The 19,804-nt window shown below is 38.5% G+C and overlaps 3 protein-coding genes across 3 annotated transcripts; all 3 read left to right on the forward strand.

Annotated features, from left to right (window-relative positions):
• Positions 1–4,060: 4,060 nt before the first annotated feature.
• Positions 4,061–15,896, forward strand: MONOS_16438 (uncharacterized protein; the record flags this gene model as incomplete). The annotated part of the gene is made up of 3 exons (XM_067869347.1): positions 4,061–6,660; positions 6,747–7,538; positions 7,613–15,896. The coding sequence occupies 3 exons, from the start codon at positions 4,061–4,063 to the stop codon at positions 13,425–13,427; spliced, it is 9,207 nt and encodes a 3,068-aa protein (XP_067721745.1). The 3' UTR covers positions 13,428–15,896.
• A 221-nt stretch (positions 15,897–16,117) lies between these two features.
• MONOS_8049 (putative Protein tyrosine and serine/threonine kinase) lies at positions 16,118–16,918 on the forward strand (the record flags this gene model as incomplete). The annotated part of the gene is made up of 1 exon (XM_067878427.1): positions 16,118–16,918. The coding sequence occupies one exon, from the start codon at positions 16,118–16,120 to the stop codon at positions 16,916–16,918; it is 801 nt and encodes a 266-aa protein (XP_067721746.1).
• A 1,295-nt stretch (positions 16,919–18,213) lies between these two features.
• MONOS_8048 (uncharacterized protein) lies at positions 18,214–18,818 on the forward strand (the record flags this gene model as incomplete). Its single annotated transcript, XM_067878426.1, has 2 exons — positions 18,214–18,250; positions 18,385–18,818. 2 exons carry the CDS (start codon positions 18,214–18,216, stop codon positions 18,816–18,818), a joined length of 471 nt encoding a protein of 156 aa, XP_067721747.1.
• Between the last annotated feature and the right edge of the window lie 986 nt (positions 18,819–19,804).

Consider the following 19,804-nt stretch of genomic DNA (forward strand, 5'->3'; position numbering starts at 1 on the left):
CAAATTTTCCAATTAATATCACTTATCACTCATTTCAGGAAGGAAATTATTTGTGTGTTATAATAAAGTTTTATCATTCAAACATTCGAATTTTGATTTTTTGTAGAAAACCAAAATTTTTCTTTAGAAACATTGAGTGGGTGGATTATTTTTTTGGTAATTTTCATTAATAGGTGTATCTCATTAAATAAAAGCAAAAAACAGAAAGAGATCATTGTTTCAGATTTGACTTCCTCGTTTGTATTTATTTGAAACATTTTTAATAACAATTTTTGATTCTGATTCACCAAAAATAATTCTAAAATAAAAAATTAACAATTCAAATTCAAAAATTAATAATTCAATTTCGTAATTTTTTAATTCGATTTCGAAAAAGAATAAATCAATTTCGAAATAAGTTTTAATTTGATATGAGGAATAAATAACTTGTGTTTCAGTGTTTGCATTCTCTAAATTATAATCTCATCTATTCACTTAGTTTATAAATATTTCTAAAATGACGATATTTCATAAAAAAAACTAATTCCTTTTTAACTAAAATTTTTATTAAATTCAAATAAATAAGAAAAGAAAATGAATTCATTTTCATTAAAAAACGATGTTTTTCTCCTTCACTCCAAAAAATCAGAAAAATTATTGGATAAAAATTCTTGAATCCAGTTATTCAATAAATATGATTGAAAATTCACTATTTCCATGAGGGGGTTCATAAGTGTGAATTTTTTCACTTTCTATTTTGATCATCAGAGTGATGTTTTCTATTGTGAATAAATCATCAAAATATTTTTTTGTCATTTGTTGCAATTCAAAAAACACTTTTCTTTGAGTTATAATATTTGATTGGTTTAAAAAAAACTTGAAATTATTTGAAATCTATTCTCGAGATAAATTAATAATTTCTGCAATTAACAAATTTCGAAATTCAAATATTCTTTTTTGAAATCGAATTAATTCATTATGAAATAGAATCATTAATTTTCGTATGTTAATTATTATATTTCGAATTTGTATTACTTTTGGTGTTATAATTTTAATAATTTTGAACTTTTATTTGATCATTTGTCATACATGTTTTCACCAAACTTTCTTTTTCTATCAGTTTTTTGCTATAAGGTTATGAAACATCCATGATGATCTTTTTGAATATCAAATGTTTTTTTATAAAATTAAATTTTTTTTGTTTTTGTTTTTGTTTTTCACATTTTGTAGTTTTTGATAAATAATTCAACAGAATGAATATGGGGCAAAATATGGAAAATGCAGAAAATAGGGGAACCAAAACTTTTTCGTTGTTTTGTGATAAATTACAATAAAAATCCAATTCACATTCATTCATGTGTTGCATATAAATGACACATCAAATATGAAAATTATTTTTTAAAAATGGTACAAAAAATTTCATATTCCAATTCATTTAAAAAGTTTTTAATATTTTGTTCCATTTTATAATATTGATATGAAAAGGAAAAATCAAATTATTACCGTGAAATACCTTGAAACAGGAAGTAATATCATGCTTGTCAATGGTGTTACATTTAAAGAAGATTTTGAAGTTGCGGATAACCGTGATGCTACAAAATTATTTATTTAGTTAATATTTTGGGTTTCTTTTTTTCATGATTTATTTATTGATTCACACTAATTTTTCTCCAAACCCTAAAAATTGTTATTATTTACCTTTTAAATAGCATGTGGCTCGATTATTATGCAGGATGAATGATTAGCTTTATGATTTTTAGGTTCCCCCATCATCTTCTCTTCCCCAAAATATATAACTTCAGGCATTTTCATTGAAAAATTATGCACATTTCATTGATTTTCTGAGTACAAAAAACACAATAAAAATGGGTCCATTTTTTGATATACGCGGAATGACACAAAACTTCATGTTATGATTTCACTGATGCCTGTTTGCAGATATGAAAATCTTATTTATTCTGAAATCTGAAAAAGCGAAATAAAGTTATGAGTAAAACAATTTTTCAACACCTTGAACATTAAAAGCTTGAAAGTCCATATTATCATCCAATACTCAAATTTACTGAATTTATTTGCAATGTCATGAAAATTTTGTAATGAAATAATTGCAGATAAAGTTTGGAACAAACTATTGTTTGTTTCATAATTACAAAAATTCCGTCCCATGAAATTAATGGCATAACATTTATTTGATGTTTTTGAAAATGAACATGAAAAGAAAACCAGTTGCATGATGTATTCATCTTGATAAAACTTTGAGGAATATTACCGCTTTCGTTAATCAAATAAATATTTAATTATTTCAAATTTTCTCATTTCGCTATATGTTTTATTAAATATGACAAATAAATAGGAACAGTAATTTGTTTTTATCTTATTCACAGTATGACAAAATTTTCAAATCGTTATTGGTAATAATTTTTGAAATCATTTTTTATTTCCAAAAATTTTGGTTTGAAATTTGTTTTGAATGTTTCAAAATGTTCACTGAAAGGATATCATAAACTTAACAGAAAAATTTGTCGTGAATTCATTTCAAACATTGATTTTTCAAGCAATTGAATTCAATTCAACACTTGGAAGAAAACTTTTTGGTCAATTAACAAAAAGTCCAGGAATATTTAACACACCGAAAATAGTTATGATTTCAAATATAATTACCCTTATATGAAATAAAAGTACAGAAAACTACAGTTTTGAAAAAAATTTTTTTTTCAAAAAAATGAAATGCAAAAAACTCCTGAAAAAACAGAAAGAAACAAAAAATTTGAGTTTTTATTTTAAAAAAGTCACAAATATTCAATTTTCATAATAAAAAAATATTCATTTCATGATCAAATTATTGTTTCTGCTCACGAATTATCACAAGAGAGTATGCAATAGCATTGGCAAGCAATAGATACCATATCAGTGAAATTTGGAGTGTGTCAACAAAATTATAATCAAAACATGAATATTTCAAAGAATTTGAAAATTTAACATTGGCAACTTTTCAAAAAGAATAGCACGTCTTTTGGAATATTAAAACGTCTCTATGGATGCTTAACAGAGCTTAACTTTAAAATCAACAAAAATTGAAATATTGTTTTTTATCAGAAAAACAATTTATCAATCATAAATAAAAATACCAAAAATCATGAAAAACAAAAACTATCGAAAGAGTGTAATTTATTAAAAATCAATTAGTTTGTAAATATGGCACAATATTCTTTTTCTATGTTTAATAATTATTTAATGACGTTCACTCAATGCAAAAAAGTTCTGATTAAAAAAAATGCACGGATTAATTATTGCACGATTTTTCAAATGAACAGTTAGTGAAGTTGTTTTAAAATAGAAATTTTATGACATTAAACATATGTATTCATTTCTATTTAAAAATATTAAACAAGCAATTGGAACTCATTCAAAAACATGTGAAAATTATAAATGCAAAAACAAAAAAAAAATTGTAATTTATTTAGAAATGATTATAGTTGTGTTAATGTTGTTTCGCATTCATTGGAAAAACTTTAAATTAATTATTGTTGCAAATATTGCATCGGAAAAATATCATTTTTATTCCATCTTGAACCATAAGTTCATTTTATTTTTATTTGTTTTTTATTTTTGCTCGTATAACGGATAATATGTGCGTGATTCCTTTGATTGTTTTTACAGCAATTACCATTATTAAAGGCGATGGGAAATGCCAGAAGGTGATAACCGATCCATCGCATGACGCCTTCTGTGAACAATGCGATGAAAATTGTCTTATTGAAGGATGTATTTCGAAAACGAGTATGAAACGGCTTGTATATATATAAATATATATTTTATAACTGATTTTTTGCTTTGTTGAGTTTATGCCTCTGATAGTGAAGAGCTGCTCGATTATAATCATAATTACAAAAATTGCGAAAAAGGAAAAGCCAACAAATATCAAATACGTGACTCTTCAATTCCTTTAAGTGCGTCTACACATATGGGGAGTATTTGCAAAGAAAGTCAACTTAAAGGAAATATGAGATTAATTAATTCATCAATTGAGTTAAATCAAATTTCATTGGAGAATTATGAAAATTGTTGTTTGGTGTGTGGAATGAGGGGGAGTGTGGTTGTGGTGAGGGGATGTGGTGTGGAGATGGGGAGAGGCAAGGAGGCGGGGGTGTTTGAGCTGGGCGGGTGCAGAGGGGTGTTTTGGAACATCACGCTGAGAGGGGTTGGAAGGGGAGGAAATGTGTGTGGGAGACTGTTTGGAGGAGAGGGGAGGATGGGGCAGAAGATGAGCGAGAGAGAAGGTGGAGGAGGAATAGGAGGATGGGGAAGAGGAGGAGGTAGAGGTAAAGGAGGAGAGAGAGGAAGACAACGAGGAGGCGGAGGAAGAAGAGGTGGAGAAGGAAGAGGAGAAGGAAGTGAAGAAGAAAGCGAAGGAGGTGGGAGTGTATTGGTGAGTGAGTCTGATTTCTCATCTTTTTGTGTTTCATCAGCCCCGTTTCTGGCACCACCCTTGACACCCCTTGTATCTCTCACCCAGCTGACCTTCTTCAACATCTCCACAAATCCATCGAAAACAACACATCTGGGTGAAGGGCTGAGCCAAACCTCGTTTCTGATGAGTGGGTGCACATTTTCATCGGTGTTGGATGTTTGTGACGGGGGCATTGTCCCTTCACTGAACAGCCCCTCATCATCCTTGGCTGCCTCGAACACCTCGTTTGTCGGATGCTATCGCTCTCAGAATGTTGTAGTCAGCGGGAGTGAAGGGAATCCATCGAAACCAGCGAGACAGAATCAGACAGACAATGGGGCAAATTCATTCACTTGGTGCGAGTGGAATGGCTCAAATACAACCGGGACAAGTAATTCTTATACAGATGGAGTTTCGAGTGGAGGGGCGATTAATATGTATAATCTGGGATCTGGTACACTTTCAGTGAAATTTTGTTTGTTTAACGACTGCTACGCGCATTATGGCGGTGGTGGTATTATGTGCCGTGAGATCAGTTCTATCAAGATCGAGAACAACTCGTTCAATGCTTGCACTGCTCAAAATCGTTATGGAGGAGGGATATATGCTTATTATATAACTTCGTGTGTCAGGATCAGTGGCTGCGAGTTCCAGAAATGCAAAGCGAATAGCGTCGGAGGAGGTCTTTATCTCGAAAATTTTAATGTTTCTGGATCTTCATGTATTGGAACGGAAAGTGGGAAAGGGGAGAGTGCTTGTGTGTTTGAGTGCTCATTCACTTCGTGTTCTCTAACAAGTCAATATGGCGGAGGGATGTATTGCTCATATGTTCCGGCTGCTTTCAAAATGAGGAGCCTCCAGTTCATTTCGTGCTCAGCAGTGTCATATGGCGGAGGATTGTGTTTAGATCCAAGACAGTCAACAGCTCCAAGCAACAACCTTTATTGCTATTTCTTCTTCTTCCACGATTGCAGTTGCAATGCCTCCACTCCATATGGCCATGATGTGTATTTTCAAGATTATTACAATCTCTTTTCATCAAATAACCCGTTCTATGAATCGTACACAACAAATACTGATGAGAAGAGAGTGTGCTATTATTATAATGGTTATCAGCATACAGAAAAGAAGGAATGGTTGAAGGAAGGGATGAAGGATCGGTATGTTGGGGTGGGTGGAGATGATTCGAGCAATCTGTGTGGGATGAGTGAGGCAACACCGTGCAAGACAGTGGGGCATGCGGTGGGGTCGAGCATGGCTCAGCTGAGCTCGACAATCACGTTGCTGGGTGGGAGGCATGTGAGCGAAGGGACAACGATCAGTGTTGGGGAAAAGAAGATTTCTGTTTTGGGGAAAGGGAAGACAGTGAGTGTGATTGGGACGAGTGCGCTTTCGACCTCTTCGACAACGTTGTTTAGCATATCATCTGGTCAACTGGAGGTGGGGCATGTGGGGATCGACCACAACGCGACAAGAAGCCCATCGCCGAGTGTGTTTGTGGTGTCACTGGGGAGCGGGACTCTTTCACTGGAGGATGTGGTGATCTCAGGTACAACTGGAGGAAGTGTTATATCAGCATCTGTGTTAGATGTTGCGCTGAATCAGCTGAAGATGATTGATATTGAGATCAAAAATATAAAAATGAGTCAGCCTCTTTTCGCTGAACCATCATCAGCCGGATCATCATCAGGAGAGAGTTTGCTGGGTAATGTTACAATTCGGAATGTGAATCGGACAACAGGGGATGGAGTGGTGATGGCAAAAAGCGTGAAGGGTGGGGAGACATTTGTGGTGTGGAATACAACAATAGAAGGATGTGAGTGTGTGAATGGGAATGGAGGAGGGATAAAGGTTGAGTTGGCGTCTTCTTCAAGTCAAGTTAGAATTGGATCATCAGCATCGCACAGCGGAGGAACAACAAAATTCAACAAAACGAAGTGCAGTGGATATGGAGGAGGGGTGATGCTATGGCTGGCAGATAGCTCATTTGGTTTTGAGATTTCATCGGTGAGTTTTGTTGGTTGCAGTGCAACATTGGGAGGGAAAGATGTGTTTGTGAATGGGAGCAGGTTGGTGAGTGGGACAATAACAAGTTCAAAGCTGGATTTCTCACGAAATGTTTCTGTTTATGATGAGCTGATGGGATATGACCGGAATGAGGGAGGGATGGGAATATTCCCATTGAATGTGTTTTTGACACATTTTCAGGAGCAGCACATGTGGGGAATAAGGTGAATGGGTATGGAGGATATGACTCGTGGTTTTGTGGGTTTGGGTATTTTCCATGCAAAACGATCGCGTTTGCTTCACAGAACAGATTCAGTTCGTCAAAGAAGAACATTGTGTTGGATTCAGGGTTTGAGCTGGGAGAGGTTGTGTCGATGGCCGGGTCATATGAATGGGAGGTGTATTGTGGGATTAACAAGACAAATGTGAATGTGAGGGTGCCGAGTGGAATGACATCTTCGTGTTTGATAAATGTTCAGAGTGCAAGCTCAATAAAGAACATTGCATTCCAAATTCCATTTCTGTTGTCAAGTGCAACATCGCTCATTGTTTTGACAAGCTCATCACTCACACTCACAGACTGCTCAGTTGCTCATATATCAGAGAGCACATCGAGTGTGGCCTTTGGATACAGCATTGTGAATGCGCAGGGTGGGAGTCTGAAAATGGAACGATTTGTGATTGGTGGAGCACTTGTGTTTGGAGCTCATTCAGCGATTGAATTTTCTGAAGGAATGACGAGTGTGATATGTTCAGGATGCAATATCAGCGGAATCAAAAGGAATGAGGGAGATGGAGGATGGATGAAAGGAACAGTTGGGTCGAGTGGAACGTTGACAGTTGAAGGATGCAATGTGAATGGGTGCAGTTGTGGTGGTGGAAAAGGAGGAGGAATCTATGTTGGATTGAAGGGAAGCGGAAAAGTGGTTGTGAGTGGAACGAGTGTGATTGATGGGAATAAGGCAGAGAATAATGGAGGGAATGGAGGGAGAGGAGGAGGGATGTTTGTATTGATGGAGAGTGGAGGATGTGGATTGACAATTGGGCAGGATGTGAAGTTTTCGAAAGTGAATGGGAATGTTGCAACATATGGAAAGGATGTGTTTGTTCGTTGTGGGAGTGGAGTGTTTTTGGATTCAAAAGTGAATGCACAATCATTTGCATTTTTGACGCAAGCACCATTCCATCAGATGTGTTGAAATTGAGTGGATGCGAAAATGGGGAAGAAAATGGTGTGATTCCACTGTTTGTGTATTTGTGCACAATGGGGTCAAAAGTGCTTGTTGATGGGAGTGGAGGAAATGGGAAGGACCACAGTCATTGTGGATTTGATGGATTCAGGTGTTTGACAGTTGATTATTGTGCGAACTCAAGAATGAGCAGCACTGTGAATGAAATTGAAATTGTCTCATCTTCTTCAATTGCCAAGGAAATAACAGGACCATCATCATTTGGTGTGATAATTTCAGGCAGAATAGCGTTATCCGATGGAGAGAGGATGGGGGTGAATGTGAGTGATGGAGGATCAGCCACACAAGATTGGCTTGTTGGATGTTCGAGTTCAGTGACAATGAGCCGACTTTCATTTGTTGTGAAAGGTCAGTTGAAATCAAGGAGAAGTGCATTCATCCATTCAACATCAACACTCAGTATGACGAACTGTTCAGTCTCATTTGAGAGTGGGGCATTGACCAATGGAAAGATCGGATACAGCATCATTGGCATGGCAGGAGGGAATCTGATTGTTGATGGATTTGTGATGGAAAGTTCATTGAAGACGAATGGGAAATCTCCAATAACGATGACAAGTGGAGTTCAATTGGAATTGAAGAACAGCAGAGTGAGTGGAGTGGAGGTGGAAGTTGCAGGTGGAAATGGAGGAGGGGGATGTTTGAATGTTGGGATGGGGGATAATGGGAATGTGAAAATTGAAGAAAGCAATTTTTCATCAAGATGCACAGGTGGAAGTGGAATGAAAGGGGGAGGGATGATGATATCAGTTGGAAGCGGAGGAACATTGAGGGTGAAAGGAGTGAAATTATCAGGATGTGAAGTTCCATCAGAGGATATTGAGAATGGAGGGAGAGGAATTGGGGGAGGGATGTTTGCTGAATTTGTCAATCAAATGGGAACATTTTCATTGGAAAGCATGACATTTAGTGGGTGCAATGCATGGAAAGGGAAGAATTTGTTTGTAGAAGCGTCGGATTTATCGGCTGCCATCAACAGCACATCAATAGGATTCAATCCAGAAATTGGAATTAATGTTGCAGACTTGAATGAACTTTGTGGAAGAGAAAGAGACAAGGCAGAGCTGATTGTTCCACTTGTTGTGTTTCTTCGAACATTTTCATCTCCAGCATATGTGAGTGGGAGAGAATTAGGAAGTGAATTCAGGCTGTGTGGATATGAAGATTTCCCATGCATAGGAATTGGGAATGTTGGAGAAGTTCAGTTTCCGAGTTCAAAGAGAGTGATCAGACTGACAAGCACATTTTCATTTGTTGAAGAAGTGAAGTTGGATGAACAATCATATGAGATTGATTCGAGCAACAAAGATGTTGGATTGAAAGTTGGAGGAACAGGAACAAAAACACAAGAAGCATTGGTGATGAACAGTGTTTCATCAACATTGACAGGGATATTATTTGAATTGGGAGAATCGATTTGGGAACATACATCATTTGTTCATTCTTCAGGAGGGACATTGAGGTTTGCTGATTGTGGGATAAAGATGGGTAATGGAGTGGATGCAGTGAATTATGAGTTTGCGAGTGCAAGTGGAGGGAATGTGGAGATTATCCGGATGAGTTGTGGAGGGAGTGAGAGAAAAGTGAAATTTGGAATGAAGGCATTCATTGTTATTAATGGAAATGGGGGTGCTTCGATTGAGGATTCGTTGCTTGAGAGTGTGGAAACAACAAATATGAAGGGATTGATTGATTATTCATCATCATCGAGTTCATTGACGATTGTGAATGTGACAGCACAAGAATGTGTGATGGGAGGAAAAGGACTGATATGGGATGATAATGGAAAGAAGCTGGGGATGAGGAATTGCACGATTATGAAGATGAGCAGTTTGGAGGGAAATGGGAGTGTTGTGAGTGGAGAAGTTGGAAATGGATGTGCTGTTGAGGTGAATGATGTTGTGATTGAAGGATGTGGAACATTGAAGGGATGTGGAGGAGGGATGAGTGTGATATTGAGGGGAACAGGAGAAATGCGTTTGGGGAAGAGTGGAGTGGTAACATCATTTGAGAAATGTTCGGCTGGAGGTGAGGGATCAATTGGGGGATATGGAGGAGGAGTGTTGCTGAGATGCGAAGAAGGAGGAAGCGACTTTGTGATGAGTGGATTGACATTTGGAAGAGGTGAGGGAGCAAACACAGCGGCACATGGAGGAAACAATATGTTTGTTGAAGGAACATATTTGTATCAATTGGTGAATAATGTTTCATTCGACTTCTCATTTGAGACTGAAGGAGATGGATTCAACATAAAAGATCTTATGGGAGCAGAAGATGGAAATGAGTTGAAATTGATCCCCGTTGTGGTGTTCTTTCGAGAGAAGCCGAGTGTTGGGTATGTGAATGGGGGAAATGGAGGGATGGACTATCATAAATGCGGATATGCTGACTTTGCATGCTCCACATTGACATATGCAGGAACAAGTGTTTTTGACACGTCGCCAGCAACACTGAAACTTGTCGATGGAAGTTTTATTTTCGATGAAATGACACTCAACACTCAAGAAATGAACATTGATGGAGATATTGAAAAGGCAAAGATTGGAATAAGCGAAGGAGGAGAGGAAGGAAATGAATTTTTGATAAAGAGCGAACAAACAATATCATTTTCATCATTGGCATTATCGATATCAACATTTGCCGAATCAAGAAAGGAGTATGTATTTCTGTGCAGTTCAAGCACATTGAGATTTGAAGGATGTTCATTTGGAGCAGAATCAGAAAGTATTGGAGTGGGATTGATTTGCGGGAAAGGAGGGAAAGTGGAGTTGGCAAATTGTGAATTTGAAAATATCCGAATGACCAAATTAGGGATGGTGACTTTTGATGGAGCAGGGGTTGGAGGATTGATTGATGAGGTGATTGTGAGGAATGTGACAAGAGAATATGAGGGAAGAAGCTTATTTGAGCTGAGAACTGGAGGAGATATTGAGATTAAGAACACGACGATGAATGAATCTCATTTTGATGATGGAAATGAGATTGAGATTGGAGAAGGGATTAATGCGAAAATCTGGAACTGCACATTCAAATCAATTCAGAGAGTGAATGGGAATGGAGGGGTGTTGAATGGGAGAGTGGGGAGCGGGAAGTGTGTGGATATTAACAAATGCGTGTTTGAGGAATGCGGATGCGAGTCAATGAGCGCAATTGGGGGAGGGGTTGTTCTGATTGTGGGAGATGGAGGAAAACTGTTGTTTGATGATAACAAGATGAATGGATGCACAGTTTCAGAGAGAACCGGAAAAGGAGGAGGGTTGCATCTGACATTTGAAACAACGAATGCAGAATATTCTATGAAGAATGACACTTTCACGAACAATGTGGCAGAAAAAGGAGAAGATGTGTATTTGGTGTGCGGATCACCATGGACGATGCTTCTTCCAGCGTTGTGGGAAGGGACAGCCACAAGAGTCACAGCAGAAAATAAGATGTGGGTGCTTGAGTCATCTGAAGCAAGAAAAGAAGACTCACTGATCAATTATCTGTTTCCAAGGTTGGGAACGGATTTGTTTGTGAGCAATACTGGAAACGGATTATCAAGTTGTGGAGCGAAAGAAAATCCTTGCTCGTCTGTTGATATTGGGTTTGATCGGTTGAACGATGAGATAGAGAGGATTATGCTTGTTGGTGCTGCTTCAGTGAGCAAGACTATCAACAGAGGTGGGAAAGGACTGACAATCAAAGGGAATGAAGTTACAAAAAAACTGGTTGTTGAAGAGGGAGGGAAATTTGAATTGATAGAAGGAGATGGGCAAACACATTTGACTTTGTCACTTCTTCAGATTTCGCTTCCATGCTCCTCCTCTGCAAGTGCAAGTGGTGATGAATCGATTGTGGAAGTGAGGATTGGTGAATGCTTCATTTTGGATTGTTTGTTTTCAAAAGGAGGTGGGAATTCAAATGTGAATGAGTGTGGGAAGTGGATAGTGATTGGGAATGGAGGAGTCATTCGAATAGAGAGAACAGAAATGAATGGGATAACATTTGAAGGATGTGGAATTGCAAGATTTGGAGGAGGGAATGTGATATTTGAGAACTGTTCATTGGATGGGATTGAGACCAGCGGAGAAGGAGTGATAGTGGGAAATGGTGGATCTGAAGTGACATTGAGGAACATGACAGCATTGGGGTGTGTTGTGGGAGCAGGATCGCTGATAACGTCGAATGGAGGATCGAGTTTGATGGTTGATGGAGAAAGCAGATTTGAGAATATCGAGACAGAAAGTGTGAGTGGAGGGTGTTTGAAGAGTGAGATGAAGCTGAATGATTTGCTTGAAATTGGACCATCATCCATATTGAAATGCTCTGCGAATGGAAATGGAGGAAGAGGAGGAGGAATATATCTGGATTTGAGTGATGATTGTGTGAATAACTTTTCACTTTCAACATTGACATTCGAAGGCAATGTTGCAACTGAGGGAAGGGATTTGTTCATTTCGTGCAAGAAACTGAATGAAACAGTGACGAAGGAGAGGTTTGGATTTGAATACAAATATGAAAATGGAGAAGGAGAATGGATGGCAGTTGATATGAAAGGGATTGACAGAGACTATTTTGCAGAGAGTGTTGATCTTGGGCTGTTTCTTGTTGAAATGAAGGGAATGGAGGTGTGTGTGTCGAAGGATGGATATGACACATTGGGATGTGGGAGCGATGGATATCCATGTGAATCAATGTGGAGTGGAATAAGCCACATTGACAGAAGTGGAACGGAAGGAGAAAGGAAAGTGAAAGTGAGGGATGAAGGGACAATTGAAGATATTTATTCTTTCACAGATGCACTTGCGATTGATGGGTGTGTGAATGAAGGAGATGATGATAAACACAGGACAATTCATTTTGAAGGGACAATCAATGGGGATTCTGCATCATCCTCATCTGTTATTTCATCAACTGTATCATTAAGCTTGTTTTCTTTGAAGCTGCAGATTCCAAGTCAATTTGTACCAAGTATGAATTCCTTGATCTCTTCTAGTGGGGTTCTTAAACTCGAAAGCTGTTTATTTAGCATCCAATCATCAACGACCATTCAATACTCATTGATATCCACAATAAGTGGAAGTTGCATATTGAAAGGATGTAGTCTGACAGATTTTTCATTTTCCATTTCACCACTGGTAATGGCTTCTTCTGTTTTGTTCGAAAACAGCAACTTTTCAAACATTAGGAACACTGGAAGTGGTGAAGAAGGAGGCGTTGCAAAAGTGATATTGCAAGGGAATGAAAAACTGGAAATAAAATCAACAAATGCATCATCGTGTTCACTTTCATCAGGCAATGGAAAAGGAGGATTTCTGTATTTGGATTGCCAAAATTGTTTGAATGAGAAGCCATTTGTTTTTGATGCTGACGTAACTTTTAAGAATAACAATGCAGCCATTGGAAAGAATGCGTTCATTTTTGCATCTGATCTGAACAAGACCGTGACAAATGATTCATTCCACTTCAATTACTTGCCCATGATAAATGACAGCAATTTGTTTGTTGGGAGTGACAACTTTCATTCAAACAATGATTTGTTCATGTTTCTGATTCCATACAGCTCAACTGAGATATTTATCTCATCAGAAGGATTTGATGTGGCACGTTGTGGAAGTGAAGAAGAGCCATGCTTCACAATGTGGAAAGGGATGGAAAACATGAAAAAGGAGATTGGAAAGAAAACAATTCAGATTAAAGGATCAACAATCATTCGAGATTCATTCAATGTGTCCAATTATCAGATCAAAAGAGTGTGAAGATGGGAGAAGAGAATGTGAAAGCGATATTGAATTTTGAAAAGGCAATTGGAAATCAATTGGAATATTTCATGGAAAACGATGTTCGTCTTGAATTTTTCAACATCCAACTTCAACTAACATCTGGATTTGACAACTCAGCCAAAACAATTATTTCCAACAAAAATGGAGAATTGGTGATAAGTGAATGTTCATTCCATTCAGAAGCAAGAGTGAACAATGGATTTGATTGTGTGTTTGTGGATGTGATTGGAGGCAATGTGGAAGTGAATGATCTGTCGATGGAATCATGCAATGTTGGAAACAGTATTTTTGTCATTCATGATTCTGGAATTACTTGCCATTTTGTGAATGTTCGAGTGGAATCGTTGAATGAAAGCAGAGAATGTCTTCTTCTGATCAAAGGAACTGAATTAACAACAAAGATAAATGAAGGAGTCGAGGAAATGAGTCTCAACATTGATAATTCGTCATTTTCAGGAGTGAAGAGAAGTGACAATGGAGCAAGCATTTTGGAGTCAAAGAGTGAGAATAAGATTTGTTTGGTTGTGAATTCGAGCAACATCACAGAAGACAAAGCTGAATCAAGTGAAAAAGGAGGGGCGATATTCTTCACATTGGGTGCATCTGGATCAATGAAGATGATTAAGTCCGAAGTCAGTCAATGCAGCTGCACCAATGGGAAAGGAGGAGGGGTGTATCTGGCAACAAAAGAACGAGGGGAATTGAATTTCACATTTGTTGGAATGAAATTCAGTTCAAACACAGCAAGAGTGGGGAATGACATTTTCATTGAATGTTTCAACATCTCTTCTCAGATCAATGAAAGTCAATTTCAGTTTGATCTTCGAGAGAATCATTACTCACGAATTAATGCAATCTATGGAATTGATAGTTGTGAACACAAAGAAGATGCAAATCTGATTGGATTTGTGACTATCCATCAGAGTGACACAATTGTTGTGAGCAGTGAGGTTGGATCGAATGACAGACAATGTGGAACAAACACACTTCCATGTGATTCAATTGAGCATGGGCTGGTGCATTTGACATCTGAATATGTGAGTCTATTGTATGTTGACGCTGAGAGTGTGATTGGAAGAGAAATTAATCTGGAGGAGATGAGTCTGAGTTCGAAGAGCAGAGAAAATTGTAAAGTTGAAGTGAAATCAAACATTGAAAAAACAAGAGAGACATTGATAACAACAAGAGAAACAGTCTCGTTGGTGAGAGTCAGCTTTGTGTTTGATTCGTATTTCATCTCTTCACATGAATCATTGATGTCACCCGAAAGAGGAATTCTTGAGATAATAAATTGCTCATTTGACTCAAAACAATCGGCTGGAGAAGGAAGTATAGAATTAGCAAACATTCCATTTCACATTTTCAACATGGCAAAAGGAGAATTACAACTCGATGGATGCACAATATCAAATCTCATTCTTCATAAATCTGCATTGTCTCTTTCATCACCACTTCCATCAGTGATTTATTTGTTTGAGATCAGCAATTCAACAGCTAAAACTTCTCTGATAGATATTAATGAATGTGGACAATTAAACATGGAAAAGTTTCATTCAGAAAATATCACAGTTGAGGGAAATGAAGAATTATTGATATCTTGCTTGTCAATGAAAAAGACAATTCAATTTTCAAATTGCACAATTGGTGGAGTCGGTTCAAAGACAACAAAAGGGAAATTGATGAAATTGGAGGATTGTTTGGATGTGAAAATGGACAGTTGCATTTTTAATGGAAATTCAAAGGAAAGAAACGAGAAGAATTTGAATGAAGGGGAAGAGATGTGCAGATGGTCAGGATCTCTTATGGATATTGTGAAAAGTTCTGTGATGATGAAAGTTTCAACAATATCGAATACATCAGATGGAGGAATAACAATGAGGGGAGGAAATGTGAATATTGAGAAAGGAGAATTTTTGAGTAATAATCCATCAATTGAAGGATATCCATCATTGAGAAGAAATATCATCTGCTCAGATTCAGGAACATTGAATGTGATGAGTTTGAAAGGAGGAGATGGAGTAAAAGATAGCTCCTCACTTTGGATGTTGAATGAAGGGTGCAGTTTTGAAGGGATTGTTTCTGAGAGAGATTCATCATTCTTCATTCCTGTTCTGGAGAGTGTGGAAGCAAAAGAAGAAGCAAACAGAATGAAGCTGACATTCAAAGGAATGCTTCTTGTTCCATGCAATTTGTCATTCTCAGTTGTGAAGAAGAAGGGAGAAGAGAAAGAGATTGAACATTATGATTTTGATTCAAATGGATTCTTGTCAGAAAATGAAGCAGAAGGAAGTGTTGCAAAAGATCTCATCAGCAATTGTGGAAATGATGTTGAGGTGAGTGTGTGTATTTTGTTTGGGAATGAAGAATCTCCGTCATCAACAAATTCATTCGTTCTGAAGAACAAAAGTGAGATTGAATCAAAGGGGGATGAAATAATCTCAAAAGGAGAGGATAATATTGAATGGAGTTTGTTTGCGTTTATTGGGTGCATTGTTGTTCTGGTGCTTTTTGTTGGTTTGTTTGTTGTGGTGGTTGTGTTTCTGCGAAAGAAACTGAGAGAATCAGAAAAGAAAGTTGAGAAAGAGAGATTGGAAAACGAGGAGATAATGGGGAAGATAGAGAGGCGAAGAAGGGGAAACAATGGAGGAAGTTTTGAGATGAGTGAAATGCCATCGACATTACTGGAAGGGATGACAAGCCAAATTCCGCTACTCATTGACAACGATGAAGAAGATCTTCCAGAGCCTCCTTCGGTGAGCAGTGAAGAATTTCTGAATGAAAATGATTTGCCAGATTTGGAATTTCCATTGTCATTTTCCGGGAATGCTTCTGTTTCTGGGGTGTTGCAACCGCATTCATTCAATGTGATATCAGCAAAGAAGCCATTTCGAGAGAAGGAGAAAAATAACATCAAAACATTGCACTCAGTGATTCATTCAGTACAAGGTAATTTCACCCTGGGAACAAGAGCGATGGATGTTATTGATGGGAAGGAAGTGGTTTTGGCGGTGGCAGAGCTGTTTGAGCATTTGATTTCAGTTGGAGATGAAAGGGTGGAAATGATGGGGAAACAATTGAGCCCATATTCGATCTTTGTTGAGGAAGGAATTGAAAATGAAATATTTGTTTTGACAGAGGAATTGAAAGATGAAAAGCAGAAGGAAGAAATGAAGCGATGGAAGGCGCCTGAAGCGGGAGATGAAGAAGAGGATATGGAAAAGGCAGTCGTTTTCACACTTGGACTGATTCTGCATGAGATGACAACTGGGGAAGTGCCATTGAGTGAATGTGAGGCGGAGGAAGCTCAGAAGATGATGAGAGATGGAGTGCGACCGCTGACAGAAGGAATTGAAGGAGAAGATCTGGTTGAGCTGATGGAGAAGATGTGGGCAGATGAGCCGAAGGAAAGACCCACCTTGGTAGAGGTGAAAGAATCATTGAGAGAATTGATAGAAAACGATGCGTAGCCACAATGAACAAAAGAAATTAGATGCATTCTGATCAGGATTGCACGTTTTCCATTCACTTCAAATTCTTAACATTTCACATTCATCTATTTTAAAAAAACAAACAACTTTACAAATTAATGGAAACTGCTTATTACAGAATTACAATTCCAAGAATCACTTCACTTTCTTTCACTTACTTATTCTAACGTTCCATTACGTCAAATTCAATTTATTCTTCCTGCTTCTTTCTTTTCTACTCTGCCTTCATCTCCTTCAACTCCTTCATTTTTTTCATCATCATCTTCTTCTTATAGTTCTGCGACTTCTTTTTCGAATTTATTTTTGCCAATGTTGTTGTCAGATATTCATTTTGCATGTATTTTTAGCGCAGACAGGGCAGTGTCGTTTTCTGTTTCCGAAGGCAAAGGCGGGGCGGCCACTCAGAGACAGTCGCTGACGTTCCTATTTCAGTCTTTGTCAATTAATTTCAGCCAGCCTGCCACAAATGTTGTGATTGCGATTATTCGCTCTGACTCAAATCAACTCACCGAAAAATAGATTTTTACCCGTCGACATCACACAATTCATTTTCAACTTCTTTTTTGAAAGGATCGAGTTCATTTCACAATTCTCCATTATCTTTCCCTCTTCCTCATCTTCCCCATCTTCCCCATCTTCTCCCTCTTCGCCCACTTCATCACCTTCATCACCTTCATCACCTTCCTCCTCATCATCTTCTTCTTCGTCGTCTTCTTCTTTGTTTCCGTCTTCACCACCTGGAAATATGAAATTAATTTTCCCTCTATTTTTTGTTCATCATTTTCTTCTCCTTCTTCGCCATATTCAGTCTTGTCTTCTTCATCCACTTCTATATCATATTTTCCATCATCATCTTCATCTTCCATTTCTTCTTTACCCAGCACCTTCACCAACACCACCACATCCTTCTCCTTCTCCTTCTCCTTTGGCGAGCTGACTGAGCGACATGTTCATCTGAATGAGGGTGTCAGTTCTGGGAGTGTTTGCAGGGCTGGTTCACAGGCAGTTGATTTGGGGTTGAATGTGGAGCATGTTTCATTTGGTGTCAGCAGCCGTTCACAGCCGCTTTTTGGGAAGAGAGGAGGAAATGAATGAGATGGCGAGGATGTGGGAGGGATAAGGCAAGAGACCGATTGCATTCGAATCATCGCTTTCCTTTTTGTCAGCTGTTCAACCATCTTCATCGTCATCGTGATCTTCTTCTTCTTTTGCTTCTGTCTGCAGCCTGTGGGCAATGAGACATTTTTGAGGAATGGAGATGAAAGAGGTGGGCAATGCAGGGCATTGGTGGAGCCAGAGATGGAAATGGCAGTTTGTGTTGCTTGGAGCAGAGAGCGAGATGAATGAGAGAGAAGAGAAGAAAGAGAAGGAAGAGAAGAAAAAGAAGAGGAAGAAGCAAAGGGGAAAGAAGTGATGTTCATTTCTGTCTTCTCTTTTCCGATGAGGTCAGCCACCCGCTGTGCAGCATCTGCCTTCCTCGTTCAGCATTGAGCACTCAGCAAATCGAGTGAAGATACACATCATCTCTTCTCTTCTCCTCTGCCACACCGACGCCACACCGACGCCACACCGACACCACTGCAACGCTGCAGTCACATCCATCGGGTGGTGTCTGAAGAACACGGGCAGCTCCCCTTTGCCAAGTGATGACAGCACAGCAGCAACAGCGGCAGCAGCAACAACAGCAGCAGATTGTGCATGGGGTAGCTGTGGAGCGGTTTCCGCAGGAGCGACTGGCCAAGCATCTCCGGCACGATGTTCGCCTCCTCCGCGGAGTTATCTCTTGTCAGGATGGTCTCGCGCAGCTGGTCATTGCCCTCGATCTTGTCGGAAGATGGAACATCGGGCTGTGTGCTGGCAGCACAGCCACTTTGTTTGATGTGTTTTGAAAGGGCGAGAGGACTTTCAGAAGAAGACTGCTGCGATGGGAGAAGTCATTCACCAGAGAGGAGATGGAGCGGAGAAGCGATGGGAAGGGGAATGGTGAGGACAGGCTGTGTGGAGGATGAGAAGGGAAAGAGAAGGGGAAGGAATTTCTGGAAGAGGGCGAGAAAGATGAATGAAAGGAGAGGGGTGTTGTTTTCGGAGAATATTGTGAGGTGGATGGAGGAGGAGAATAACAAAGACAAGAAACTGAGAGCAGCCATCGCTCTGGAATTGTGAGGGGAAAGGGGAGGACGATGGCGAAGAAAAGGCAGAGGAATGAGCAGTGGATGGCCGGGCGTGGTGATTTGGATGGAAGGATCAGGCACAACATTTGGGAATGAGATTTTGTGAAGAGTTTTAAGTGAGCTGTGGAAATGGGATGTTTTGGGGGATGTTCAAGATCTTATGAAATATGATTGAATTGCGAAAAGAATTGTTTGTCACATGATTTATTCGCCTTCTTCAATTTGAACTTCCTCATCTTCCTCATTTTCTTCATCTTCCTCATTTTCTTCTTCACTGTCATTATCTCCATTGTCACCATCATGTTTTCATTTGCACCACCGCAACAAATGAAAGTGTTTTTATGTGAAATCTTCTTCTTGGTTATTATCATTTTTGTCTTCATAGCCTTCGACAAGTCTGAGCTTTCCCTCTAATTCGTCTGCTTCTTCATCTTCATCTTCCCCTTCGATATTTTTAAGATTAGGGTTTGTGGAGGTTATTTGAGAAGAAGCAACAAGAAGTTGGACTTTGGATGTTTATTTTTTTTGAGGAAGCAGAAGGGAAGCGAAGATGAGGCAGAAGTGTTTTGTTGGTAAAAAGGAACGATATTTGGAGGAGAAGAAGAAAGTTTGAGAAGAATGATCATTATAAAAGATATAGGTTTGCCACTTTTTTCAATGTTCTTTTTCATCAATTATTATTGTTGTTGAAATT

Source organism: Monocercomonoides exilis (genome assembly GCF_001643675.1).
Source record: "Monocercomonoides exilis strain PA203 chromosome Unknown scaffold45-810774, whole genome shotgun sequence".
Classification (NCBI taxonomy): domain Eukaryota; phylum Preaxostyla; order Oxymonadida; family Polymastigidae; genus Monocercomonoides; species Monocercomonoides exilis.